This window comes from Fusarium vanettenii (assembly GCF_000151355.1).
Source record: "Fusarium vanettenii 77-13-4 chromosome 12 genomic scaffold NECHAsca_15_chr12_5_0, whole genome shotgun sequence".
Lineage (NCBI taxonomy): Eukaryota > Fungi > Ascomycota > Sordariomycetes > Hypocreales > Nectriaceae > Fusarium > Fusarium vanettenii.
The window spans coordinates 473,437-498,587 of NW_003315870.1; the positions used below are offsets into that span (position 1 = coordinate 473,437).

The 25,151-nt window shown below is 49.7% G+C and overlaps 7 protein-coding genes across 7 annotated transcripts; 4 read left to right on the top strand and 3 right to left on the bottom strand.

Annotated features, from left to right (window-relative positions):
• Window positions 1-173: 173 nt before the first annotated feature.
• NECHADRAFT_87744 (uncharacterized protein) lies at window positions 174-2,293 on the top strand (the record flags this gene model as incomplete). Its single annotated transcript, XM_003047222.1, has 4 exons — window positions 174-218; window positions 290-393; window positions 465-1,248; window positions 1,301-2,293. 4 exons carry the CDS (start codon window positions 174-176, stop codon window positions 2,291-2,293), a joined length of 1,926 nt encoding a protein of 641 aa, XP_003047268.1.
• A 426-nt stretch (window positions 2,294-2,719) lies between these two features.
• Window positions 2,720-7,361, bottom strand: NECHADRAFT_87745 (uncharacterized protein; the record flags this gene model as incomplete). Its single annotated transcript, XM_003047399.1, has 6 exons — window positions 2,720-2,742; window positions 2,966-4,555; window positions 4,653-5,179; window positions 5,443-5,774; window positions 5,857-6,734; window positions 6,815-7,361. 6 exons carry the CDS (start codon window positions 7,359-7,361, stop codon window positions 2,720-2,722), a joined length of 3,897 nt encoding a protein of 1,298 aa, XP_003047445.1.
• A 4,636-nt stretch (window positions 7,362-11,997) lies between these two features.
• NECHADRAFT_87746 (uncharacterized protein) lies at window positions 11,998-13,605 on the top strand (the record flags this gene model as incomplete). Its single annotated transcript, XM_003047223.1, has 3 exons — window positions 11,998-12,148; window positions 12,228-12,607; window positions 12,676-13,605. The coding sequence occupies 3 exons, from the start codon at window positions 11,998-12,000 to the stop codon at window positions 13,603-13,605; spliced, it is 1,461 nt and encodes a 486-aa protein (XP_003047269.1).
• A 799-nt stretch (window positions 13,606-14,404) lies between these two features.
• On the top strand, window positions 14,405-16,807 carry NECHADRAFT_102164 (uncharacterized protein). The gene has a single exon (XM_003047224.1). The coding sequence runs from the start codon at window positions 14,443-14,445 to the stop codon at window positions 16,765-16,767; it is 2,325 nt and encodes a 774-aa protein (XP_003047270.1). The 5' UTR covers window positions 14,405-14,442; the 3' UTR covers window positions 16,768-16,807.
• Window positions 16,808-17,366: 559 nt separating this feature from the next.
• On the bottom strand, window positions 17,367-18,560 carry NECHADRAFT_6107 (uncharacterized protein; the record flags this gene model as incomplete). The annotated part of the gene is made up of 4 exons (XM_003047400.1): window positions 17,367-17,905; window positions 17,957-18,065; window positions 18,120-18,412; window positions 18,464-18,560. Coding segments are annotated over 4 exons (1,038 nt in total), but the record flags the coding sequence as incomplete, so codon positions are not given.
• A 2,759-nt stretch (window positions 18,561-21,319) lies between these two features.
• On the top strand, window positions 21,320-23,035 carry NECHADRAFT_97815 (uncharacterized protein; the record flags this gene model as incomplete). The annotated part of the gene is made up of 3 exons (XM_003047225.1): window positions 21,320-21,694; window positions 21,725-21,810; window positions 21,847-23,035. The coding sequence occupies 3 exons, from the start codon at window positions 21,320-21,322 to the stop codon at window positions 23,033-23,035; spliced, it is 1,650 nt and encodes a 549-aa protein (XP_003047271.1).
• Window positions 23,036-23,805: 770 nt separating this feature from the next.
• NECHADRAFT_87750 (uncharacterized protein) lies at window positions 23,806-24,503 on the bottom strand (the record flags this gene model as incomplete). The annotated part of the gene is made up of 2 exons (XM_003047401.1): window positions 23,806-23,831; window positions 23,924-24,503. The coding sequence occupies 2 exons, from the start codon at window positions 24,501-24,503 to the stop codon at window positions 23,806-23,808; spliced, it is 606 nt and encodes a 201-aa protein (XP_003047447.1).
• Between the last annotated feature and the right edge of the window lie 648 nt (window positions 24,504-25,151).

The following is a 25,151-nucleotide window of genomic DNA, read 5'->3' on the forward strand; positions in this document are numbered from 1 at the left end:
CAAGCTGTTCCATCCATACATACCCTGGCTCATGCATATGCACTAGTGCCATCGGACTTCCGGGTCTCCGATACATCTGTCTCTCCAGTCAAATTTCTCCATCCCTTTCGTTTCCTTCGGCAATCCGTCTTTCCGATTACCTCAACTTCTTTTATGCGGGGCGATGCAATGCAATGCCTCCCCGGCGCGCCGCCTGCGATGTCTGCTACAAGCGAAAGGTAATTAATCACATGTTTCATTGTCCAAGTGATAATGGCAGAGATTTTTTCGAATAACACCGACTTTTCAGATTCAATGCGTCATCAAGACTCAGGGCGATCCCTGCGACTGGTGCGGGAGTCAGGACGTGGCCTGTACCTTTGACAGAGTCATTCAAAAAGACCCAAACAAGAGGTAAGCTTTCTTCGAATGACTTGGCTTATTGCCAAGATCGTACAGTTTGGGAGCCTGACACAAGACCGCAGAACCACATCCGATGTTGTCCAAGAACTGTCCCGACGAGTAGAAACGCTCGAAGAGGCCCTCCAGTCTGCACTATGTACGAATAGACCCGTTGGAGACGCTTCGCCCTGGCCAGAAAGGCCATTCCCCGAGAGGCCATTTGCCGAACCATCGAACAGCCGCCTGAGAGCATCTCCCGTCGCTACGATCCTCGGCCAACCGTCCCCCATAAGCCCTTCCGACCTTGCTGCGAATACCACACTGGCCCAGACAACTTCGCCCAAGCCTACCTCCAAATTGTCGCGATGTCAAATCGGCAACAACTGGTACTTCAAAGGGATAGGGATTTTGTCTGAGCGTGGTCGGCAATGGATCTCAGATGGTGCAGGAGAGCGTGTGTTTATGGAAAAGTTTGACTTGTTCTCCAACCCCTTGGGAACTGCACCACCGCTTTGCCCTACCGCATTTCCCGATATGCCGAGAATTCTGCCCTCAAAGGTTATCTGCAGGCATCTCGCTGAGTGCTTCTTCAAATCCAAGACCTCTATCGTCTTCGCTATCCTGGAGAGAAACCTCTTTGAAGGAACCATTGCCAGGGCGTTCGGTGACCAAGGGGCTGATCTGGGACGTCGAACATCAGCTGAGGCCTGTCTGTGGGCCATGATTGCAATCGTTGTACGTACCACAGACACTCGGCAATTGGGTCTAACCGTCGAACCAAACGATTGCGTTCATGAGGCCAGCCGCTTGTTAACCATCATTAATGGCAACACGAACTTGGACAGCTTGCAGGGCACCCTTCTTCTGGTAAGGAACCACCAAGTATTGTCACTGAGGCTCACGGCTGACTTGCAAATAGTGGGCATGTCAAAAAATGAGAGGACAATGCCGAGAGGCTTCCATCACCTTTAGAAGGGCATGTCGCATGGTATGTGACCTTGGCGGTAACTTCCCGCTGTCACGACTGGCTATCCTCCCGCAACATATCCCCACATTCGACGATCAAACAAAGCTGCACATCCGAAGGTTGTTCTGGATGTGCTACTGCTATGACAAGGATATCTCGTTGCGTACCGACCAGCCGCCACTACTTACTTCGGATCACTGCGATGTGACCGAGTCGGAGGAATTCAGCAGCCAATCACGGGATACAAACCTCGCAAAGATTAAAGAAAACGCAATTCGACTACTCTGCTCGCCCCGAGCCTTCAAATACACCGAGAGTGAGCTTCTTGCCCACGTTCGACAACTCGACGACGAGCTTGAGGAATGGCGGCTGTCAGTCGAACCACCTTATCGTCCTAGATTATCCATCCTATCAGATTCGTCCTTCTCATTGCCCTCAGCCATGAGCCTAGAGAACCGCACGTACTTCATCAATCTTCAGCTCGACTACCTCTTCACCATCATCAATATCCACACCTTGGTCCGAAAGTGTGGAGACCTGGAAGAGAATCTACCCGATGACCTACACAGCGTCGTGCACTCGAGCGCCGATCTATCGATAGAGGCCAGCCGCTCCATTTTCCGCATCCTGGACACTGTCGTCGACTTCTGGAAAGAGGATTCAGCATGGGTCGTGTCGCACTATGCGCCGATGGCTGCCATGCCACTCTTTATGAACATCCTTATACACCCTCTTGGCAATACGGCGGATAGCGACTTGCACATCTTGTCATCGATAAGCAGCATCACGCGCAAGATTCCAGCAGAGAGGCTCTCGATAGAGGAGATTGAGCATATCCGAGAGATAAGCGAGTTCGTCATGGAGCTCGTCCGACTTAGTCATAGTGCAGCCTGGAAAGTCAAAAGGGGGGAGAGGAAGCATGACCTTGATATCATCCATGAATAGGAAAGATAATAATTGTAGAATGTCCCTAAGATATAGACCGGTCGGCCTAGGTATATACAGGCAAAAGTATCCCTGTGTTCGGATTCATTGTGAACCATACGGCGCCTTTTTTCCCAACCGATTAACTTTTCCCAGCCAGCTTGAAAAATAGTTCAACTTCATAGCATACCTACAGGACAGATCAAGGCAAACCAGTCAGATAGATACAGTTTTACACACAATCAAGCCATCATGCCCAATGGTTCCCAGCCAGCTTGACTTCGTCAACGACCTCCGCCACTGACACCGGTCCGATTACTTCTTCCCAGAAGTGCGCCACTAATGTTTATCCTTCTGAGGATAAGGAAAGGTATCATCTTATACATAAGACTCAAGTTTCTATCCAATTTCTATAGCTATTATTGTAGGAGTTAAAAGAAGGTAAAATTATAGTGTTTTAGGTTTTAAGGCTATTATATATTATGTTTTCTTGTTAATTACCAACTTATAATTAAGGTATAAGTAAAATCTTGTTATTATAAAACCACTAAACTAAAATAATATCCTCAGGTGATATAAATGCATCCTTCAAAGCTTCCACATTCCTCACAAACCCTAGTCCTACCCTTCTATAAACGCCAGCTTTCTCCTCCACGGGGCTCAGCATTAGCCCCCATGCTCTGATAGGCTTACCGTCTTCCTCTCGACACCAAACTGCTAGGAAAAATATCGTGCTTGCCACATCGCCTCGTGGGAATGGAGGCCATCGGGGTGGAGGGGTTGCGAATAGTTCGTTCATATCTTCAATATACCACCCGAAGGGCGCGCCATCGTCGTGGTCATAGATTCTAACTACCCAAACTTGTCCGTCTTGAGTATTTGGGGGTCTGTAGTCTTCTGGCTTTAGACTATAGCCGGAAGATTCTTGCACGAAGACGGTTGCCCGAATGAGTGGGGCGTTGATCGCAAGGCGGCAGCTTGGGGGCTCATGAGTTGTTGGTTCAACAGTATAATCCTGATGTTGAACGCTTTTGACGCGAAGCAAACATTTTAGATTGTCGTCCGCTTCAAGGGCATCAAAGTGAACCTTAGCATCGACACTAGCCCAGGACCATGAAGGGGCTCTCTCCAGCTGGCGCTTGCCCTTTCGTACTTTCCTGTACCACATGAGAGACCTGTCAATGTCTGACTGGAACACTCCGCAGTGGTAATGTCTCTCTTCAGGGTCGGAAATGCTGCTGCGTAACAAATCAAGGATACCAGCGACGGCGACCAACTTATCACTCTTTCGGGACATCTGGCAGCTGGAGTACTGCTGAACTAGCTCTCGCCACGCAGAGTGATGTCCTAGGTCAAGACCTGCCTTCCTGAATAGTGTTGCTGAGGTATCTAGCGAGACTTGGAGGTACGGAGTGTTCGGGTAGAGCATAGCCCACTCTCGTTGAGACGTTCTTGCGACTAGGCCTCGAAAATCCGGGGAACGATGCTCACATTCCCAGATGAGAACGTTCTCGACGAAATGCAAGATTCTAGGAGACAGGGTAAGCTCCTGAAGAACCCATGCCCGTTGAGATAGCTCGCCATCGAAGAAGAGTCGACGGACGTGCGCGTCGTGCAGTTCAGGGATTGGCACAAAGAACTCGGGGCCGCCGCGCTGAGGACTGATGCAAAGATCTGAAGGCACCTGACATCTCCACAGAAAGCCTTCGTGACATTGTTTCGCGGAATGGGCGGCGACCGTGTAGGTAGAATTAGCGTAAACAGACCCCATTTTCACCGATTGCTCAAGCCATTCCTGTTGATCATCCTGAACGATACACAGAGAATCGATCCAGACGTACTTGATCTCTAAAGCTATGGCTACGAGAATAGCGTCCTGAAAGGTTCGTGGCATGTCGGTCAAGGTGAAGCCCTTGATGCGCGAATTTAGTGTGTCTTTTGTGGTCTTGAGCGGTGTTTCGCCCCCCCATCGATGGCTCAAGGTGATATATTGGCCCCTTGTCATCCCTTGCGTCGTCCGAAGACGAAGTTTCACGGGATCTGCGGTAGACGAGTCTAAAATCTCAATAACTCGATCTGGGAGGAAAGGAGTCGTATCCGGGGTGGTCTGCAACCCTCTAGCGTGGTTTGCGCGTGTTTGTTGGGGTGTGCAAATCTCACAGCAAGGAGAGTTGATGAACTCGCGCAGTTCTGCTGTCAGGCGGTGCAGAGTGGTAGACTGTAGGGGGCCCGTAGCTTGGTTGGAGGCGTCAATAACATCGGTCTGAGGTGCCGATGTCTTGTCTGTACGTGTCCCGCCAGATCAGCTATTGCTGCAATGAGGTGGAAAGCACAGCTGTGTAACTATAAGCTTCCGAGGAATTCAAGAGACAGTGCATACCTTCCTTATGGTGGATTTGAAATCTTCCCAAGACCAAGCCATTAGCAATCGAAGGCCGAAAGTTTGCCAATCCTATCGCATACGGGATAAAAATGAACAACTCTCCGGCCCGCCACTCTAGGAGTATGCTACTGATGGTGTCCATAGCCCCCTCCGCATTGTCAAAATCCCGAGACTGTGCCCAGCCTTTGGCGCTTTGGCATATTAAGGCGCAAAACCTGCAAGTTCTCGATGCGAGAGTTACGGCGCTGAGGGAACTATTGAGGCACATTGGACCCCCTCGCTCAGCAAGTTCTGTGATATCAATCTTATCACATACGTCGCAAAGAGACGAAATATCGTGCAGGCGATGGCCCTTACTCCACCGCCATGTGGGCCATTCTGGGTGAGCAGAGCTTCGCCTGTAGCATGAAGGTCCAGCGGTGAATGTTTCACCCTGCTGAAAAGGTGTCTGTTGGCGTGGGCCGAGCCATAGCGTGGTATGCCATGGAGTATCACCGGCTGGAGGTAGATTCATTGGTGAGTACCTAGGTAGTGAGGAGGGGATTTCGAGTTCCTTTGAGATATTGGTACAGGTAGACTAAGGAGGAAGATCTGGAGCTGTTGGAATTTAGGCTTATCCCTTCCGGGCGGCGACGTGGCCTTCCAAATCGGGACTAGTCTGAGCAACTCGCCCGAGATCATCTGGCGGTCAAGCGCACGTGACCACCCCTGAAGCTATTGTACAAGGCCCAATTCAACAAAACCTGGCCATGTGAGACAGTCAGGGATGGCATCACGTAAAAACTACACTGATTCCTTCTTAGGGGACTGTAAGCCCTCCCACGTTCCAGGAGCCGGGTACGCGACGCCTATAAGTTCCCTGCTCCCAAAGAGAAAATGCCCATCCTTGGCTAGGTCCGCGATAACATGTCTGTCGGTTGGTGGAGGGATCAGAGGGGGCTCATCGGACGGGTTTTCGATAACACAAGCACGCCCATCGACCGTTTCCATGTGGTCGGCATTGATTCCAGGGCTCGTCCAGAACGTCATGTTTGGGTCAATCTCGGATTTGATTTTAGAAAGGCGTGGGTAGTTTGTGCCCCAAAAGGCTGAAGTCCAGTGTTCCTGTTCTGTGCTCGCCTGGAAAGTGAGACGTTAGTATCTCATTCCGACTCTCTTGAGAGAAGTATAGGGAAGATGTTGCCCTAGGGACCAAACAAACCTCGTTGATATATGTCCCCATGTCGGGAGCAAGACGCCGTAGCCCGTCTACGTTGGTTGTATTCGACTTGAATCCAACGAGGAGTGCGACAGCCTTCCGCCAACCTGGGTTGTTTGAGGTCTCAGATCCATCACCAAGTCTCCCACCCGGCGAGCAAACCAGGATACCATAGTTGCCTCTCGTTTCACGTAGCGCAAAGGTTATGTTGGGACTGCGGAAGTGCTCGGCGCCCAGTAGTCGAGTGTCAAAGGGGACGATGCCGCGGTTGTAAGGCTGGGTGGGTTCACCTCCTGGATTCGGAAGCGGGCCATAGGTTGTGTCGAAGAAGTCTTTGTAATCGACAAAGTCATAAGGACGCGATTGGAAAGGCGTCATGCCGGGGAATGACTGCATCTTGGACAAAATGGGACCCCATACGGCGTTTGCATTCGCGATGCTAGAACGATCTGCAGGATGAATGGCATAGCATCGAACGCTGGTCGGCGAGGCATAAATGTACGCCGTGATGCCCTTCTCTTGAAGGGTTGGCAACTCTGACAAGAGGTATTCCATGGCCTCGCTCATTGGTGTCCGACCAACTTCATAGTCAGTCGCATTTGGACCTATAAGGGTTGAGTTGATCCACCAATTGAACCCTGTCATAGGAACTGTAGGATACACTTTCCAGGTGGCTTCGACGACGACACCAAACGTGCTGCCGCCTCCGCCACGAATGGCCCAGAAGAGATCCCTGTTGGCTTTGTCGTTTGCGATGCGAAGCTGCCCGTCGGGTGTCACCACTTTGGCTTCTAGCCACTGATCGACTCCGAGCCCGTACTGGGCGGTGAGCGGCCCATAGCCGCCATTCTGACCCCATCCTCCGGCCACAGCCACGGTTGCTTCGCCAAGTTAGCCGTTGACTCTGCTAGAACCAAGACAAGATACCTTTTTGCATGTCGCGTCTTGTCCTTGAACTTACCTGCAGCTCCGCTCACGGTAAACAAGCCAGAGAGGTCAAGTCCGTAGTTGAGATAGAGCCCAGCTGCCGCTGGCCCAAACGTAACAGCAGCTTGAACACCAGGGACTGGGGTGATGACATTGGTTTTCGCTGTGTGATCGAGCCTGTCTGTGCCACCCTCAGTTGTAACAAAAGATTCATGAACTTTGATGCCTCTTAGAAAAGACAGATCAAGCAGAAGACCTGATCCAGCGTCGCTTCGACCAAGCTGGTCATGCCCTGTGGTGATGACAGAAAGGCGGACGTTTTGCTCCGTGGCAAACCTTACGGCAGCCTGCACATCTTCAATAGAGTGTGCGCGGAATCGATAATTTGGGAGAGGACCGGTCGTAGAATTTTGCTGTATCGGGATTACACCCGGTAATGCTGCCTCCCATATTTCAGGATTCGGCCAATCGGGGTCTTTTGGAAGTTTGCGACAAGTTTTGTACGTCTTGGCGGCGGCATTGCCTGGCGAGATAGCCCAAGCCGAAATGGCAACACATTCCAGGAACGTGTATAGCTTCATTATAACGAAGATAAAGATGGAAGGTTAGTTTGGTTCCCGAGAATGTCTGATGATTGCTGCTGGCCATACACTCGTTGCAAGAACGCCTTTTTACTTGAACAAAACAAAATCATGGACCCTCTTTCACTGCTCCGATCCGAAGTGAACCATCCGCACCAGCCATTCCGTGGTCAAGGCGATCTTACAAATCCAACCTGGATGTACAGAACCGATGCCGGGCGCGAGAGGGAGAGCAAATGTAACGTTTCGTTTCTTTATTTTGGAACTTAGCAGCTACTGTACGTAAATAGTAGGCTCGGCAGTTGCATTACGGAGATGAACTTTGCGCCCCCATCCCATGTTATTAAGTGAGACACTATGGTGGGACATACTTGGGCCTTGATTGGCAGGGTCTTGAGCAAGGGGTGTCTAGTACAGTTCCGTAGCGTTTAGATCTTCGGGCAACGGAGTTATAGTCGAAACCGCCCCCGTACCCGCACTGCCGAGCATAGTGTCAGGGGTTTAACCCAACTGTGATCAAGGAGATGCGAGCTGCTAGAGGGTTTGAATCAAGGGTGTCGCTATAGTGGGGGATAAGAAGTATGAATTCAAGTTGGCGCAGAGGCTTATTGCTACTAGCACGCAATTTTAGACCCTTCGCCCATTAGTAGATCTACTTCAAACAGGGGACGCCAGACACGACGACTTGGACGAGACAATAGGTTTCAAGATTTGGTTCAACTTTCAGTGCAATAATCAACCAGTTTACCTTTACTTACATCTTTGAAGGACGAAAAGAATGCGTGAACGAAAAATTAGACATCTGCAGTTCCCCGCCACAGGTGCCGGTTATGAGTTCGCCCACCCTTCCTATTCTCAGCTGCTACCAGACTTTCAACCAACTAATTGCCTGAAACAATGCCACATGCCTGCCAAACTTTTTGCGGTACTGATACAGTATTGGCTCGGCTTCCGGACTCATGAAACGTGCCGAGGTAAAGAATAGATTGGCATGGCTTGCGGTGACGCTCGCGGGCCCGCTGATAGAAAAGACCTTAGTAAACGGAGGGAGCCGAGGTTGAAGATCTCAATCTTGTAGTCCTTGGCCTGCAATAGGCTAAAACACAGGATGACCCATCAAGGGCTGGTGTCCACAGCCATTGGATAGAAAATTGCAAGATTCGACTTGCGGGAACCCGCACTTCAACAGACTTGGCTACATCCCTTGTGATGTGGCCAATATTCAACTCCACAACATCTGCTACAAAGGTCGGCCTAGAAATAAAACACAAAGGCAATGAAGGAAAAGGATTTTTTCGGATGATGGAATAATTTCGTTTCGAAGTGAATCGCACAGTGTCTTCCATGACAGGTGAAGACAGAGACAAGTCAAGGGTAGCTCCAGGTCATTCAGGCGAGTGAATACAACAGATTGTTCATACCACATCACAGCCAGGGTACTAATATAGCATCGACATAACGTTGATGTCGATTACGTGGTCATGAGAAACTATTTCTATCTTAAGACACAGATATTACCATGATTGACACATGAACAATGCGCGGCGTAAGGTTGCAGCCGATCTTTCCCCAATTGCCGATCCGGATCTCGGTCACGGTTTCGGTTTCGGTTTAAGCACGAGCCAAGCGCAGATACGCACGTCACTGTGGCGTGTTTTAAGCTTAAAGTGCCTCTTAACGTCCAACCCCCCACAACCGACCACCCCCCACAACCGACCACCCATTTTCCACCTTGCAACACCATTAGGCCACATCTTCAGACCGCGATTTCTTAACCAATATTGAAGCTATCGCCAAGCCGACTTTTGCATCGTTTTCGCCATGCCCGAATGGACCGAACAGAATATGCAAGATGCGTTACAGATGTACGCAGACGGCATTTCAATGAATAAGGCCGCCGACGCGTATGGGATACCGCGTTCTACCTTCAAGGGACGAATTCACGGCTGTAATCCGCGAAAAGAGCATAACGAGGCCCGGCAAAAGCTTACGCCACGGCAGGAAAGGAAGCTACGAGACTGGATTCTTATCCAGCACGACCTAGGCTGCCCTGTTTCTCACTCGCAAGTCAGAGACTTCGCCGGCAAGGTGGCTGTACGCAACGGCTTCAAAGATGGTGTCGGAAAACACTGGCTTGAGGGTTTTCTGACGCGTTTTTCAGACGTGAAGACACTCAAAGGCAAGAAGATTGACTCTGACCGCTATCACGGCGCTTCTACTGAACTAATTAAGGCCTTCTTTATGCTTCTGATGATGCCGCCCGTCAAGAAGATCAAGCAGAAGCATCGTTACAATGTGGACGAAGTCGGTATGATGGAAGGGATCGGACTCAACGGTCTTATTCTCGGTCGAGCAGAGAAGAAGTCAGCACTTTTGAAGCAGCCTGGTTCGAGGTCCTGGATTTCAATTCTCGAGTGTATCTCGGCGACGGGGAGAGTCTTGAAGCCCCTGGTGATCTTTAAAGGCAGATCAGTTCAACAACAATGGTTCCCTTATAACATCGACTTCCTTGAAGATTGGAACTTCACATGCTCTGAGAAAGGGTGGACGAATAACCAGATCGCGCTCCAATGGCTGCGTAATGTGTTTATCCCGGAGACGGCGCCCAAGGACCCCCGGGAACCACGACTCCTTATTCTTGACGGTCACGGCAGTCATATGACTGAGGAATTCCTCTTCGAGTGCTACGACAATAATATCTATCTTCTATTCCTCATCCCTCACTCTTCTCACGTCCTCCAGCCCCTTGACGTTGCCGTCTTTGGTCCTCTGAAGACCGCGTACCGTCGCCTTCTTTCCGACCTCTCCTCTATCGCAGACTCAACGCCAATTGGCAAGATAACCTTCCTCGTTAACTATCATAAGGCCCGGATCGAAGCAATCACCAAAGACAACATCATAGCAGGCTGGAAGGCTTCAGGATTGTGGCCAGTCAGCGTGGCCCGGGTCCTGATGAACCCGATGGTCACAGAGACACCTGAGAGGCCCAAAACGCCGCCTGCGCCTGCAGAAAGTCCTTCTGAATGTCCTCTAAAGACTCCTCGCTCAACGGCACAGGTGAAACGGGCACTTGATGTGATCTCCTTGACCTACGAGATCCCTCCGGTCGTGTCGCTGCTTATGAGGAAAATGGGGCATCATTGTGAGGATAATAGCGTCACATTGGAGATGCAGGCGAAGGAAATATCGATATTGAAGCATCAGAATGAAGAATTGAGACCAAAGAAGAGGAAAAAAGTCGTCTTTGACGGCAACGCTGAGTTTGCAAAGGTTCCTGCGATTAAGAAAGCTCGTGAGGCAATGCTTAAGATCGTACAGCCGCGCAGGACCGCCATGAGGGTTTCTAAGATAAAACAAGCTGATCTAGAGCATACATTCCATCTAAACCTTCACTAGTCAAAAAATCAGATCAATACGACTTCCCGTTGTTGGTTATTAATTGATCATCGCGATCGCATGACCTTGGTGTTGTTGTGGAAACAGGTGGTCGGTTGTGGGGGGTGGTCGGTTGTGGGGGGTTGGACGTTATGCATAACAATAAACGGCGATCCATAACGGCATGCTAACTTCGGCCTTCTACCACTTTCCCGAATAAGATGCAGGAGACTTGACTGGATCGGATTGTGTCGAGGTCCCTTTGTTATTGCAGCGGCTTTATTGCTTTGCCTAGTGCCATTCCCAGATTTTGATCTTCAACGTGGCCCAACCTTCTCTTGACGAGGGAGAACGATCTTTTGGCTCATCTCACCCAGCAGGGGCCGGGCTTCAACTCTAGTATAGAGACGAGGGATGACGGTGGAAGTGTACAGAATAATCACATCTATAGTATAAGTTGTAGCAAATGAAGCTCTGGGAAAGTTTCCGAAAGAGGATGGTAAACGAAGGCACCTCTTGAACGAACCAATCGATCGCTTGCATGGTGGCTCTCTCAACTGCCTCATTCCCTGTCACCGTCTTTGGGGTTGCTCGCCCCGCAAACCCATGCCACATCCTGCATAGTCGATATTTTCGAAACGATCCGGGACTTGGCAAATTGCGATGGTAGGTTCCTACTCATCAATATCCTCCGCTCTCTCTCTTAGGAGAATAATGTCCTTATCTCCGAGTGTAACACTCGCAGGGACTTGCAAAGACTTGGCAGCGTGGTCAAAGTTGCCCGGAATCTTGTCCGGTAGGTTAAGCCGTAAGGGCGGACATTCAAGAGCGGCAAAACCCCTCCTTTTTCCGTAAACTCCGACCATAGTTTCAATGTTTGCCCCCTTGGCAGTCCTTGCATATGTGAGTACGGACTACGGACGATGCGGATCCCGCTGTCAGTGGCCGATCCTCTGCAACAGGTAAGAACCTTATACAGATCACGGAAATATTATCAAGCCCGCTAAGACAAAGTTTAAACAAATCCTGGCTTAACGTAATTCTAATTGCTGTTATGCTCTATTTCTGAGCCAGCCCCGTGGGGTTAGACTCAGGAAGGGGCCTAAGATCCGACATCCTAACTACCTGGTGCGTCTACTGTGCGATCTTGTACTCATGAAACCTATAAAGGTCAAGGTATCTGCCCAATAAATTCGTTTTCCGGTACACTCGGAAGACACTGCGCTTTGAGATATCTTTGTGACTTCTCTCATTCAGCATCATGTCTCTGCAAGCCTCTCTCCTCGGACTCACCGCACTTCTGTCGGTCGTGTCATCCGCTGCCGTCGATGCCGGTTGCAGTGCCCTGTCATCCAAGTATCCCGACAAGACCTTTTTCCCTGGATCGGAACGATACAAGTATGAGAATGAATGTAAGATCAACACCTCTCAAGAACGATCCAGCATCGCTGATAGAAGTTATAGACTCCTGGACCTCAATCACTCACCTAGGGCCATCCTGCATCTTCGCTCCGCAGTCTGCGAAAGATGTGCAGTTTGCGATTCGCACCTTTCAGAAGCACCAAGTCCAATTTGCCATTCGTGGTGGAGGTGCCATGCCCATCGACAATGCTGGCAACATCGGTCCAGAGGGTATCATGGTGGCCACGACGAACCTAAGCTCTATGGCTATCTCAGATGACCGCAAGACCGTTAAAATCGGGGCCGGTGTGACCTGGCCTCCGCTGTATGCTTACCTTGATCAATTCGGCGTCACGGCTAACGGCATTCGTTCTGGTAATGGTGGAGTCGTTGGTGCCATTCTGGGAGGCGGACCTTTTGGCTTCATGGCTTATGAATACGGAATGTCTAATATTGCTGCCTCTTTGGATGTAAGTCATATCGCGCAGCCTTCTGTGGGAGAGATTCAGCTGGCTAACAAGGTCTTGCCACCATTTAGTGCGTACTCGGTGATGGAAGATTGGTGACTGCCAGCGCTGATGAGCATCCAGACCTATTCTGGGCGCTTGTTGGAGGTGGTAACAACTACTGTCTTGTCACGGAGGCCACTCTGCATACCATTCCTATTTCTTCGGCCCTTATTGGAACAGTCTCTTGGGGTCCAGGCGTGTCAGAGAAGTATATCAAGGGTGTCGAGCAGTTTGCACTTCATGGCGCAGAACACCCCAAGGCTTCTTTCGAGGGGCAAACCCGCTGGGTTCCGTCCCGCAGCCCTGATATTTCATTTGATGGATATCTTTGGTACAGCGGCGAGGGTGACGTGCCTATTGGTCTGGAGAACTTTACCGCACCCATCCTACCCATCACCAGAGGAAACATCACACGCACGAGTATGGGCCAATGGTCAAACGAGTTCAACTATGCCCCTCCTCTTGGCACGCGAGCTACCTTCCACTGGTTGACCAGTGCCGCCAACGCTACAGCCGCAAGAGTCGCTTTCGACACATACTACGAGACCGTCGCATCTTTGGCCGACGTCGAAGGTTTCTCAACCGCTTTCAACATGCTCCCAATCACGCCCATCGTGACCTCGGCACCAGCCAAAAACGCAATGGGTCTAGGAAGCGACGACAGCCCGTCAATCTGGTACGTTGAGGCTCCTCTCTGGTCGAATCCCGAAGACGACGAGCGCGTGCTTGGCGTGCACGCCGAAGCGAACGCCAAGATCAGAGAGAAGCTTTCCGAGTTGGGACTTGGACCTCTCCCGTTTATGTACCTTAGTGATATCCAGAAGACTCAGATTCCTGAGACCTTCCCAGCTTATGGAGCAAGCAACTTGCGAAAGCTCAAGGCTGTCAGGGACAAGTACGACCCTAAGCGAGTCTTCACTGACTTGGTGTCTGGAGGTGCCAAGGTTGCTTTGGCTTAGAAAGATGGAAGGGCTGTTTTGGATGCCGTTTCTTGTCTGCAATACCCTTTTATTACATCATAAGTAGATAAAGAAGATTCCAAACTTGCCCATCTCGTTCCCAACACGCAGCTGCAGAATAACGTTTCATTGCCAAGAACCCACTTAACTCCCTCCCTAGGCACTCTCACCGGCAGTTTCACTTTATAAGGGACATTCACTAATGCTCAGAGGGGGTCTCATTACTAAGGGAAGAGCTGCCCGCATTGGGCTTGTAGCTCCTTGAACTTTGATCCTGGAGATGACTCTGCGCCCTGATCAACCGGCACGGGTTAGCATATTGTCATGACGAGAGACTGAAATTAATAAAGAGTGGGGAGTGGCTAGTCAGCTCCACCACATGAGATGAGGCGCAGCGCTCACTGACAGGTGGCTTGGCTGCCTGGGCTTCGAGAGTGGCCAGAGTCGTCGACGGAACTTTTCCAGGCTGTTTGCATCATTTATTTCTTGGCATTCCTGGTCTTAAACGAGTGTCGACACAGTTGGGTAGAGAGTGCGGTCACCTAAAACAGACATTATTGCTCGATAGATGAGAGGTAATATACTTGATCTTCTAACGCTCATAGTAGTTTATATAAAAGGTAGAAAATTACAAATGAAAAGAATAACAAAGCTTTAATTCGCATTTCACATATCCGTTATGCAAGTAGTAATAACAAGCTATGCAATTACCATGTCTGCTTATCAATCCTACCTCTGTAAAACGACAACCTAGAGTAGGTAGGCTACCGTCTTCCCCACATTCTGTCAGATCACCACAAAACAGAACATCTCCCTCGTGCTCTTGACGATGCCATAATGGAGGCAAACTTAGCTGACCTCAACATAAACAACAGTTCTTCATTGGGGGAAGCTGAGGCTCCTGCAGCGGCTCCAGGGACGTCACCGCCCGAGGAAGCCCGATCAACTGCCAAGCTTTACGAGTATGAGCCTCTTGAGACAGGGTCGATTCGTCTCCTCCTCCTCATTGAAGGTGATGGAGACGACGATGACCTGGAATGCGCGCTCATACACTTTGAGCTCTCGGAAGCTGTTGATTATACCGCTCTGTCTTACGTTTGGGGCGATGAAAGCAGCCCTTGCGCGATTTATATCGGTGATAACTATTTACCCATCACCGCCAATCTCGAGGACGCGCTTCGTCATTTAAGACGGCAAGATGAGTCGGTATGGCTCTGGGTTGATGCATTATGTATTGATCAAGTACATACCGAGGAGCGGAACCATCAAGTACAACAGATGCGCCAGATTTATGAATCTGCGACGCAGACAATCGTCTATCTCGGTGGCCAAACAGGTGGCAATACTGGTTACTCGGCCTGGAACTTTCTGGAACGCAACAGCACTTGGGCACTCAATGAGTGTGGCGCGAAGGACTACACCCTCCCAGCAGAAATAGAGGATCTGGTTGACTTCCGCGGTGAACTTCACGACGTGTACCTCGACGTGTTGAGTCGCGACTGGTTCAGCAGAGTGTGGGTTTTCCAAGAAGTTGTCGTCTCCAAGGAGGTCATAATGCAATGCGGCCATCGTGGGGTTGCGTGGGATGACTTTTGCAAGCTGGTGGTTCTGGAAAAGCGAGCACACGATCGCTATGGGCTGAGTCTTCAACAGCAGGACTTATCGGACAATTTACGCCGTATCTGGCAAGCTCGTGTGGCCTTTCATCTCGCCAAGGGCCAAGAGCACTACCTACCGGATTGGTACATACAAACGCTCAGCTCGAATGACGCCACGACCGATATCCTCGACATGCTCGTCCGAGCTCGCCACCTCATGGCTTCAGATCCAAGGGACAAGATCTTTGCCCTCCTAGGTATCAGTACGGGATTCAATTGGAGACAGCTTGATACTATCAACTACGCACGCCCTACGAGCAGCGTCTACGCGCAATTTGCCATGGACGTCATGACCACCAGAAACGATTATCGACCCCTAAGTTATCTAAACAGGTCATCTACGGTCGATTACCTCATGGAACTGCAACGTCTCTGGCTTGCCGAACAAGACTACTGGCACAAGGTTATATCCGGCCAGAAGCCGTTTAGCGTGCAAGATGGGGGGCTGCTCAAAAGAGACCCTGTCCTGGAAATGACAGCACTTGACGAATGCCGAATCCACGGGAGGCGCTTGGCGCCTGAATGCTACAAATACAGGGACCACAAGCCAGTTTATCTGCCATCCTGGGTCCCGACTTGGCATTGCATCCACATGTCAACATTTGAGCCCCGAGCCATCATCGAAGTTGTTGAGAAGCAGCCGTCTTCCTCAGTTAGGGCTAATGATTACCGCGTCTTACTATCAACGGGCGCTTTCGCGGTCCACGGTCGTGTTATAGGAGAGTTACATGAAGCTATATCGCCGGCTTCGGTATTGGGCAATGATGAGCTGGCCTTTGAGGAGCTCAAGCGAAAATGGCGACGAAGCTCAGTCTACCAAAAGCATCCTCTAGAGGCTCAAATACTGACTTTGTGGGCTCATATGCTTGATCTGACGGCTGTAAAAGGGCTCCACGTCCCTCATGGTGTTCGGATCAACATGGTACATCAATCGCCGGAGCTACGGAGAAGGGAAGACTATGATGTGGACAACATACTCAGGCATTCACCAGGAAGCCTGGGCAAGTCATCAAGTACATCCTCCTTCTTGGAATTTCTGGACTTGAAGACCTGCCCACCCAAAGTCGGATCAATCGAAGCCCACCTCGTCGCTCGAGCTCGCAAAACAGCCGAATGGTCAGATACATCACAGCCAACCTTTAAAAGAGTCAACGACCCAGAGTCCATCATCGACCAACGAGCCATCGGGGTCTACCAGTCCCGGGATGTATTAGATACACCAGAAGGCCCAAATTCATGTCCCGTACTTCTTCCAGCCTCCGCCAGATTCGGCGACTTGATTGCATACTTCCCCGGAGCCAAGGTTCCCTTTCTCGTTCGCCCCAATATGTATTCCCCGCTTCGGGTAGCCGAGATGAGGAATTTGATTCCGTCTGGGGCCCTCCCGTTTTTGAATGACCAGGAGATGTACATGGGGTGTGAGCTCATCGGCGAGTGCTGGATTAATGAGTTTGAAGATATTGTCTCAAAGGGCAAACCGAGCTGTGTGTTTGGTTTGCTATAAGCTTATTTCACTGAAAAGAAAATACAAAAAAAATAAGATCAATCGTTCAGTGTGTTTACATGAGAGTATTGACAATGCTTATTAGAGATGAACCAGCGCGTTCAGAGATATCAGGTTTGAACTTGATGTGCGGAGCCCCTTAAACGCTTTATGCCATGGCTTATCTACCCACAGATCAGAAGCGCTGTATCCAGTAAAGGCTTTGTGACATTCATCTCGATTAATTCACAACTCTCACAAGAGTCTCACGATTTCCCAAATCACGCTAAAGTTTATTCAGAACGATAACCCAGTGATGAGGGCTTTTTATAATATTTTTTTTATCTAACCCGCTTCCGCTCACCCCCATCACTCCTGTTTTCCCTCTCCCATCATCCACATTCACATATTCTTCTATGAACCTTCTAATGTTCATCTCCGGAAAGGTAGTTACGCTTGGCCCATCGCATCTGAGAAAAGGCTCGCTTTCCAAAGCCGCCAAAACCACCGCCGCCGAATCTGCCACCTCGGTTGCCTCCGCGGTTTGCGTTGCCGCCGTTGTTACCGCCACCGTTGGTGTTGTCGGTACCGTCGTTGTTTCCCCCGTTGGCGGCGTCGTTGCCAGTGTTGCCGTTGTTGGCAGTTCCATCGTTTCCGGTGGCGTTGTCACCGTTGTTGTTGTTCCCGTTCCCGTTGTTGTTACCATTGTTGTTGCCGTTGTTACCAGTTCCGTTATCATTGCCGTTGTTGTTGTTGTTGTTGTTGTCATTTCCATTGCCATTGTTTCCGTTGTTGTTACCACCATTGCCAGCGTCAGGAGTTTGCGTAGCATCAGGCTGACGTCCAAGAGAAACAGTAGGCGTCTCCTGAGAGAAAGCCGAGGTCACGATTGTGTTACCCAGGATAGCATCGACAGCCGCACGGTTCTGCTCCGCATCATCGGAACCTGCGTTCTGGTTCGCCTGGACAGCGTCAGGGAAGTCGGCCTGGTTCTGTGCAACCTGGTCCGTGACCTCCTTCAGAGTCTTTGCAGTTGTGATCTGTTGCGGGCTGTTGGTCTTTTCCTCAGTGTCGACTTGTTGGACGGCAAAGCAACCACCAAAGGGACCGGCGAGGGCGTTATTGCGGCAGCGGACAGTGCAAATGTTGCCAGTTGAAGCTGTCTCAAGTTAGATGGTTGAAGGTGTAGCGGATCTCATGGGAAACATACCTCCGAAGCAGTTCAGGTCATCAGGCATCACGACAGTGATGTTGAATTGCTGTTCCTTGGCTTGCGACAGACCATTGGAACCGGGGACATTGTTCAAAACGGTCAGGTTCTAGATTTGGTGTTAGTCGACATTATCTTTGCGGTGATGCGAGGGTTGACTTACTTGAGAGATCTGGTTGGCATTGCTGCTCTCATCGAGATCACAGACATAAGGGCCAGCACCATCCGCGTTGACTTGGTGGATGGTGACGGTAATCTCGCCACCAGCTCGGACCTGAGTAACAGCGCCAGCAGAGAGAGCATTCTCTGTGTTCTCACCAACGTCGATGTTACCGGACAGCTCAGTTCGGCCGCATTGGTTGACAACGTTGGCTTGAATCTCGGCGTCGCGAATCAGGGTAGCATCTTGCTGGCAAGGGTTGATGGTTGTGCAGTTGCGGGCAATCTCGGGGTCCACTAGAGTCTAATGAGTATTAAAAACCAATGGTTATAGTTGCTGGGTCTGACCTTGAAAGCCCACACTGGCAGGAGAACCATCCTCACCCTGAGCGTTGAGAATGACAGCATGACCGTGGGCCAGTGCCAATAGAGAAGAAGAGACAAAGAAAGAAAGAAGAGAATGCATCTTGACTAAAGTGAGAGAGGTATATAAGAGGAGTGTGCCAGCACAAAGAAGCAAAGTTAGAAAGTAAAGACGGTTAGAAAGAAAAGATCACCAGGACCTCGAAAGAAGAGAATTAAAGAGTTGAGCTGACACTGAAGGTGATGAGCGACACAAACAGAGGGAAGAGGATGAGGCTATATAGAAATCACACCACTTACCAGTGCTACTAATCTGGTAGAGTACCTGCTACAGCGTCTGTCTCACCGTCGAGGGAGGCATTGTGTGAAGGGGTCCTTGACGGTCACGATGCGACGGGGCCAATGAGCGGATCCGTTTGCCAGAGACTTGCAAGTGGGTTCTAGCGTCTGAGAGATGACACAAGTGCCAAGATGCTTCGGTAGGCGCCGAGGGCAGGGGATGGGAAGATTGTAATTTGTAAGTAGGTGAGGAGGTATATCACCGGAAAAATGGACTAGGATTCTTTGACAGACTAGGTACTGCATGTCAATTGCAATCTCCAAGTCCGCTATGGCCCATAGATCGTTAAATTATCTACAAAAAATGGGCTGTGATGTCGACGTGCATCCATCTCCATCCACCCGCTGCTATTCCCGGCCATGAATCGAACGATGCTACAATGATTAACCCGAGATCTCCTACACTCCCAAGCTACGAAACCAAAAACACCTCCCGAACGCGTTTTAAAGCCCATAACCCCTGGGTTTCAATCGTGGTGGAGAATCTCGCGTCGCTTAGTGGCAGCTCGCGTTTGAGACCAGCTGACGAGAAACGCGGTCGTTTCAAGGGGCTCGCCTGGCGCCTATCGCATTTCTTCGGCGAGTTTTACGGCTAAGCCGTAAAAGGGTGGTTTTGAATCGATAAACAGCCACATGTCCGGTTGCGCGAGTCAAGGTAAACAATGGGTTGCAACGTCGGACGGTTAATGCCACATGGTTATTGGCGGATCTTTGTCTCAGTTGGTTCTAGGCTGGTTTCTTTGAGTTTCTGCTTGGCCGATACTCAGACGTCAGAGCCTCTAGCGTGCTTCTCCGTCAGTGTTCTCTGAGAGGTTGGGACTGGTGGGAATAGCATCTTTGTGGTTTCATGAATGGTTTTGGGCTCGATTGAATCCACACAGGCGGTTCCGCTCGAAGCTAATTTTAGTGGTTTTATTGATGTCTAAGAGATTTGCAAGACGAATTGGCCGGATGTTCGCGACCCTCGCACTTGGTGAGGCCTTCACGCTGACAATGCCTAACCTACACCATCAAGGTCACACGGTTTTAGAGAAGTAATCTTGAGGCATCTGGTAGCGAAATGAGAATTAGGGGTGATAGAAATTTCATTTTAGTTTCAATCTAATTTTTCGTAATAGGTTTGCCCTGTTCTAATTCCTGTGACGACTCTTTCAGCAACATGGAGGTTTTCTCGTTGTGCAACTATCTGGGCTAATCTTTCCTTGTATTAGGTATTCACCAGGACAAGAGTGATTCTACTGCGCTGCAGCTTACCTGGATCTTACATGGACTCCACAGTCTTATCTCCGAATTCAGTATTTATAGAAACATTTATGCCTTGGCCATCTTTCCGTCAATCACTCGGGGTAACGCAATCGACGCAGGTGTCTCCATGGACCGGAAAGAGTCCAGTTGCAGAGTCTAACCCTAGATGGCTTGGAGATAAAAGTATCCAAATCGTCTTCGGATGAAACCCAATCACCTTCAGTGGCTCTCCAGGCGTATCGCAAAGGTCAAGGGCGCGTTAAGCAGGGTTTTCGCGCATCCCACCCCAACCCACCCTGCCGGTTGAGGCAATTTTCGCCTCGAGTTTACCTATACTCCCCTGAAGAAAGAACGAGAAAGGGAAGCTAAGTGGAAATAGCCAATCACTCCGTGACACCGGAAGTCGTGCGACCAATCAGGGATAATGATAGGGCAGAGCATGTCACAGCTTCAGTCCCCGCTTCTATGAGTGGTCTTGAGCTCAGTGTGGCTTTGGCCTGCACCTTAAAAAGTGCCAGCAAGAATGAGACAGGGAGCCGGAAGCATTATGGCACCTTCCAGCACCTATCACAGTAGGTAGGATGAGCCCCGACATGACTTAAATCAGGACGATCTGCTGTGATCCGAGAATGAGAGACCAAGGTCTCGGGTCTCATTAATCTAAGCTTAGAGGAATCAGACCTTATCAAGAACGTCATTTATTGAGATAACGATGGGGACACAGGGCAGCTGACACAGCGAGGCGGTCTGCATTTGCACATCAACTGCCAGAGCGGATACCACAATGCCACAGGTACATAGCGGCTCTGTGAATATGGGCCTGGATGGAGTTGCATGTCACAAAACCGGGCTGGACAGCATCAATAGTATCACGCATGTCTCAGTTCGGCTGCCGGAAATTGCTCAATGGGCTCGGGATCTATAACCAGCGGAATCAGTCGGGTTCCGAGTGACTGAGTAGACTCAAAGTGTTCTAGTTTTTTTTTTTTTTTGATGACATCGCTGTCAGCCACATGAGCAAAAAACACACTTAAAGACACACGGCAGTATCAAAACCCAATACTGCAAAACACCGTAAACCTAGATTAAGCTTCTATAGCCATAGAAACCTAGTGACTCAAAGTGTTTCTTGAACTATTTAAACCCCCTGTTGCTGGACAATTATACAGTTCCCATCGACAACCCCTATCCCTACGCCTTCGTATCTCCTTCCCTTCATCACAGAGAAGTCCGATTACTTTATACTCTACTTTCAACATGCACATCTGCGTGCTTCAAGCCACCTACCCGGATGGTCATATCCTTCGTGAGCACGATGAATACGCCGACCCAGGCCGCTACGTGAAGCAGCACACCTTTCATCACCGCTTCATCGACAAGGCCAACTACCGTCAGCAGATCGATGCTGCCGTGGCCGAAAAGTTTGACTTTTACATCAACTTCATGTGGGGACAGCCTGAGGATGAGGTCGCAGGCGTTGAAGCTACAGAGTATTTTGAAAGCCTCAACGTGCCTTTCATTGGCCTTCGAAGTCGCATTCTACGCAAGTCAAAGACCGATCTTTACGACGCGGCTCGTAAGAAGGGGAGCCCTCCAGTACCCTCGGCAGACCCCGATGTATTTCCTGTCATTGTCAAGGCTGCCCGGAGCTGTGCTAGCTAGTTCTTGTCTGACAAGTCCATCTGCTTCATAGCAGAGGAACGTGACGGAGCTGTCGCCAATATTGATTGGCAGCTTCAACCCGGTCGGTTGAGAGCTTTGAGCTATCCTGCAACGGACCGAAGCAAACCCCCAACCCCACCTCTGGAGATGAAACCGGCCACGGTCTATGATCTTCCTGACGATATCATAGTTCAAGAGTTCATCCCAGGGATTGATTACTCGGTCGTGGTCATTGAGTTTGGAAAAACACCTATTGCGTTGAACCCTACCATCTACAACTATCCCTCTAGCGAGGATGCCAGCAACAAGTACCGCTTCCTCACCTTTGACCTCAAGTTTCACCCTGAGCTGTCCGAGAGTCTCGTCAATCGTGACGATGACCCGCAGCTCTTCGACACGCTCCAGAAACTAGCTGTAGAGGCGTTTCAAGTCAACGACATGGCCGGTGGTTCTTGGGGAAACGTCGACATCCGCATCAAGCCCGATGGCAAGCCCGTCGTCATCGAGGTCAACCCCATGCCTGCAGTCTTTCTCCCTCCAGACTGTGGAGAAGAGGCTGTGATCTCGAAGAGCCTTCCTGGAGAACATCGCGCCTTGTTGAACATCATGATGGCATCGTACATGATGCGATCAGAGACCTATGACAATGGTCGTCAGGATCTGATTGGCAAAGTGTACGATCGAGTTGCACCACAATATGACACCCAGTACACCCCCCACGGTACTGTGCAAGAGGTCCTGGGCCGCCTCTTTTCCAAGTTCAACTTTGACGGTAGTCTCTTGGACATTGCCTGTGGCACTGGTCTCTTTGGTCGGTTGATCCGAGCCCAGCAACAGACACACTCCAATGGAACATCATCAACTTGTCAAAAGTCTCGTCACGTTGGACTTGACATCTCATCAGAGATGGCTCGCCTGGCAAAGGAGTCAGGCTACGATCATGTGTTCGTCGGCCCAGTTCAGGAGGTCCTCCCTACCATCACGGAGTCTTTCGATCATATCATGTGCTACCAGGCCATTCACTTTGTGAGCACCTTCGAAGTTTCCCTGGTGCTGTCTCGGTGCTTCCAGTTGGCAAAGAAGTCGGTGACGATTGGTGTTGACGAGATCCCCGAGGCGTACAATGAAGCCATTAAGAAGCTCCCGCCTCCGAACAATGTGATGACGAGCATCAACCATGTTCAAGAAGTGAGAGATTTTGGAGTTCCGCGAGGTTGGAAGCTGGCTCTGGAGGAACAAGTCTTTGGTTGGAAGTCACCAAACACCAACGTCGACGTTAACACCACTCTCTTTCACTTTGAACGGATATAAAGGTGCGAGGGTGTTAGATAAGATATGAGCATTAATGAAATGCCTGGCTTCGCTATCATGGCCGATGTCTATATTTGTAGACATGTGACTATCATTTTCAAGAGTATGAATGGAACATTATCAAAGTAAGTACACCCTAGCATGTGGATCAGAAAAAGGCTTCGATATCCTCAATTCTTGAAAGATTTGCTCCTGTGCTTGATAGTGTGTGCGACTATGGAATATAAAGTCTAATGATCACCAATCCAGTAGGGCCGAATGAACTTGGTACTTCGTGCCATCCATGACGATGCTGTAAGTGAGGCGAAAACGACCACCGCGTTAGCATTAGGGTATAATGTTATTATGTGTTCACAATGCGTTCTTTATTATAGTTGAAACCCGGCTCTTGACGGGCTAACTGAGCCAGAAGATCGAAGATAGAAACATGGTTCATTACTATGGTTTTTGATATAAGAAATATATCGATACCACTCATTTAGTCCATGGATCCCAAATCATAGCCGCCGTCGACGTTGTAGATAAGAGAAAGTCCGTAGGTGTATTCGTACAAGAAAAAACAAATCATATGTTGTTTCTTTCTTTCTTTCCATCATCTTCTTTTTTTGCAATGCTCCTTGGCATTCGTACGTAATAAACTCGTAGGATAGTAAATATCCCCGGGAGTCTGAAATTATGGGCAAACACGATGCTTAGCAACCTCATGCTCATGAAACCCGACTTCGTATGGCTCCATCACCCGAACATGTCTGGAAGAAGGGGGACTTTACCTAATATCCAGAAATGAAGTGACGCACTGACTCCGTAGTAGTTAAAGATCATGTTGACAAGGCATAATGGCTATCGTGGGAGGTGGTTTGACCGGTGAGGTATGGTGTTGAATCATACTGGGACACAACTTGGAAATGCAGCCGACATGCGTCCAAACCCACCCCGTATAAGGCATATGGCTGGCATCCATCGGTTGTCCTTCGAGTCCCACTTCATTATCCGGGGTGTGTCTATTGTTGAGGACAGCGCAGACAACGGGTAGAAATGGACCGGGTGCCCCTCTATCGAGCCACGCTTCGTGCAAATCGAGTGTGTCGAGACACCACTTATCGACATAAATGCAAGAATCGTATTCTTGTTTGCACCGCCATGCATCGTTAGGAGGAGCCGGCATCTGGATGGTTAGATCCTGTTTGTTCAAGGACGCAAACAGCTCCTGTACATCCTGCTTGGAAGCGCTGTGCAGGCATTTGTGGTCCTCGATAATCGTCCAGTGCAGTCGACCCCAGATACTCCAGTGAGCACCAATGTCTTTCAGCTCAGCCTTTACCGCATGCTTAAAATGATACATGTAGCTCTTCCACAGGACATCATCGGAGTAATCGCATCGATAGATGGCAAGCCCCCATCTTTTCGATGGGTTAGACGAATCAGGTCCCAGTAGATTGGTTGTGGTTGTGGACGCGGCGACAGTCATGGAAATAAAGCAAGGGAGGAGGAGGATATTTTTAATGGCACGGGCCAAAAAGTTAAGGAGTTGTTGAATGTTTTGAGGAAGAGGGAAGCTGGCATCTTATAGACAAGCAGGTCGTGTTAAACTTTTCATGGCCGCTTTCACATGAAGGCGAAGCAAAGCCTAATGCATTTTAACATGTTGATGAGTTTACACTGCCATTTTTCGTATTCGTTGCTCAACCCGAAAAGTTAAACGCAAAATCCTCATCCGTGATGAGACTCGTGCTATCGAGGTATAACGACCTGCTTTCCGAGATGAACCGTGAAGAAAGAGACCAAGGCCGATCTTGCCCTGAATTAACCGACCGGAATCACCGGATCTTAGACAGGAACAACAGAAGCATTTTGATGTGAAAATGGCCGTGTTACTTCATGGGCTGCATTGTACCCAGCCCTCATCCTCAGTCTATGACATATCGGTGGCCTAAACTCGGCATTTTCGGACATTGTTTATTTCCCGACAGATTTCAACGATCTTTGTAATTCAGAGATGGACATGATTACACTTCATCTCGGATTTCTGTCACAAGTATATTAGAATCACAACGCTCATGCAAGTAATCTCACATGAAGAGTTGAGTCCTCATCAGCCCAGGCTGACCCAGCAAAA

Coding starts and splice junctions, on each gene's coding strand:
- NECHADRAFT_102164 (XM_003047224.1), top strand. CDS start 14,443: ATGGAGGCAAACTTAGCTGACCTCAACATAAACAACAGTTCTTCATTG.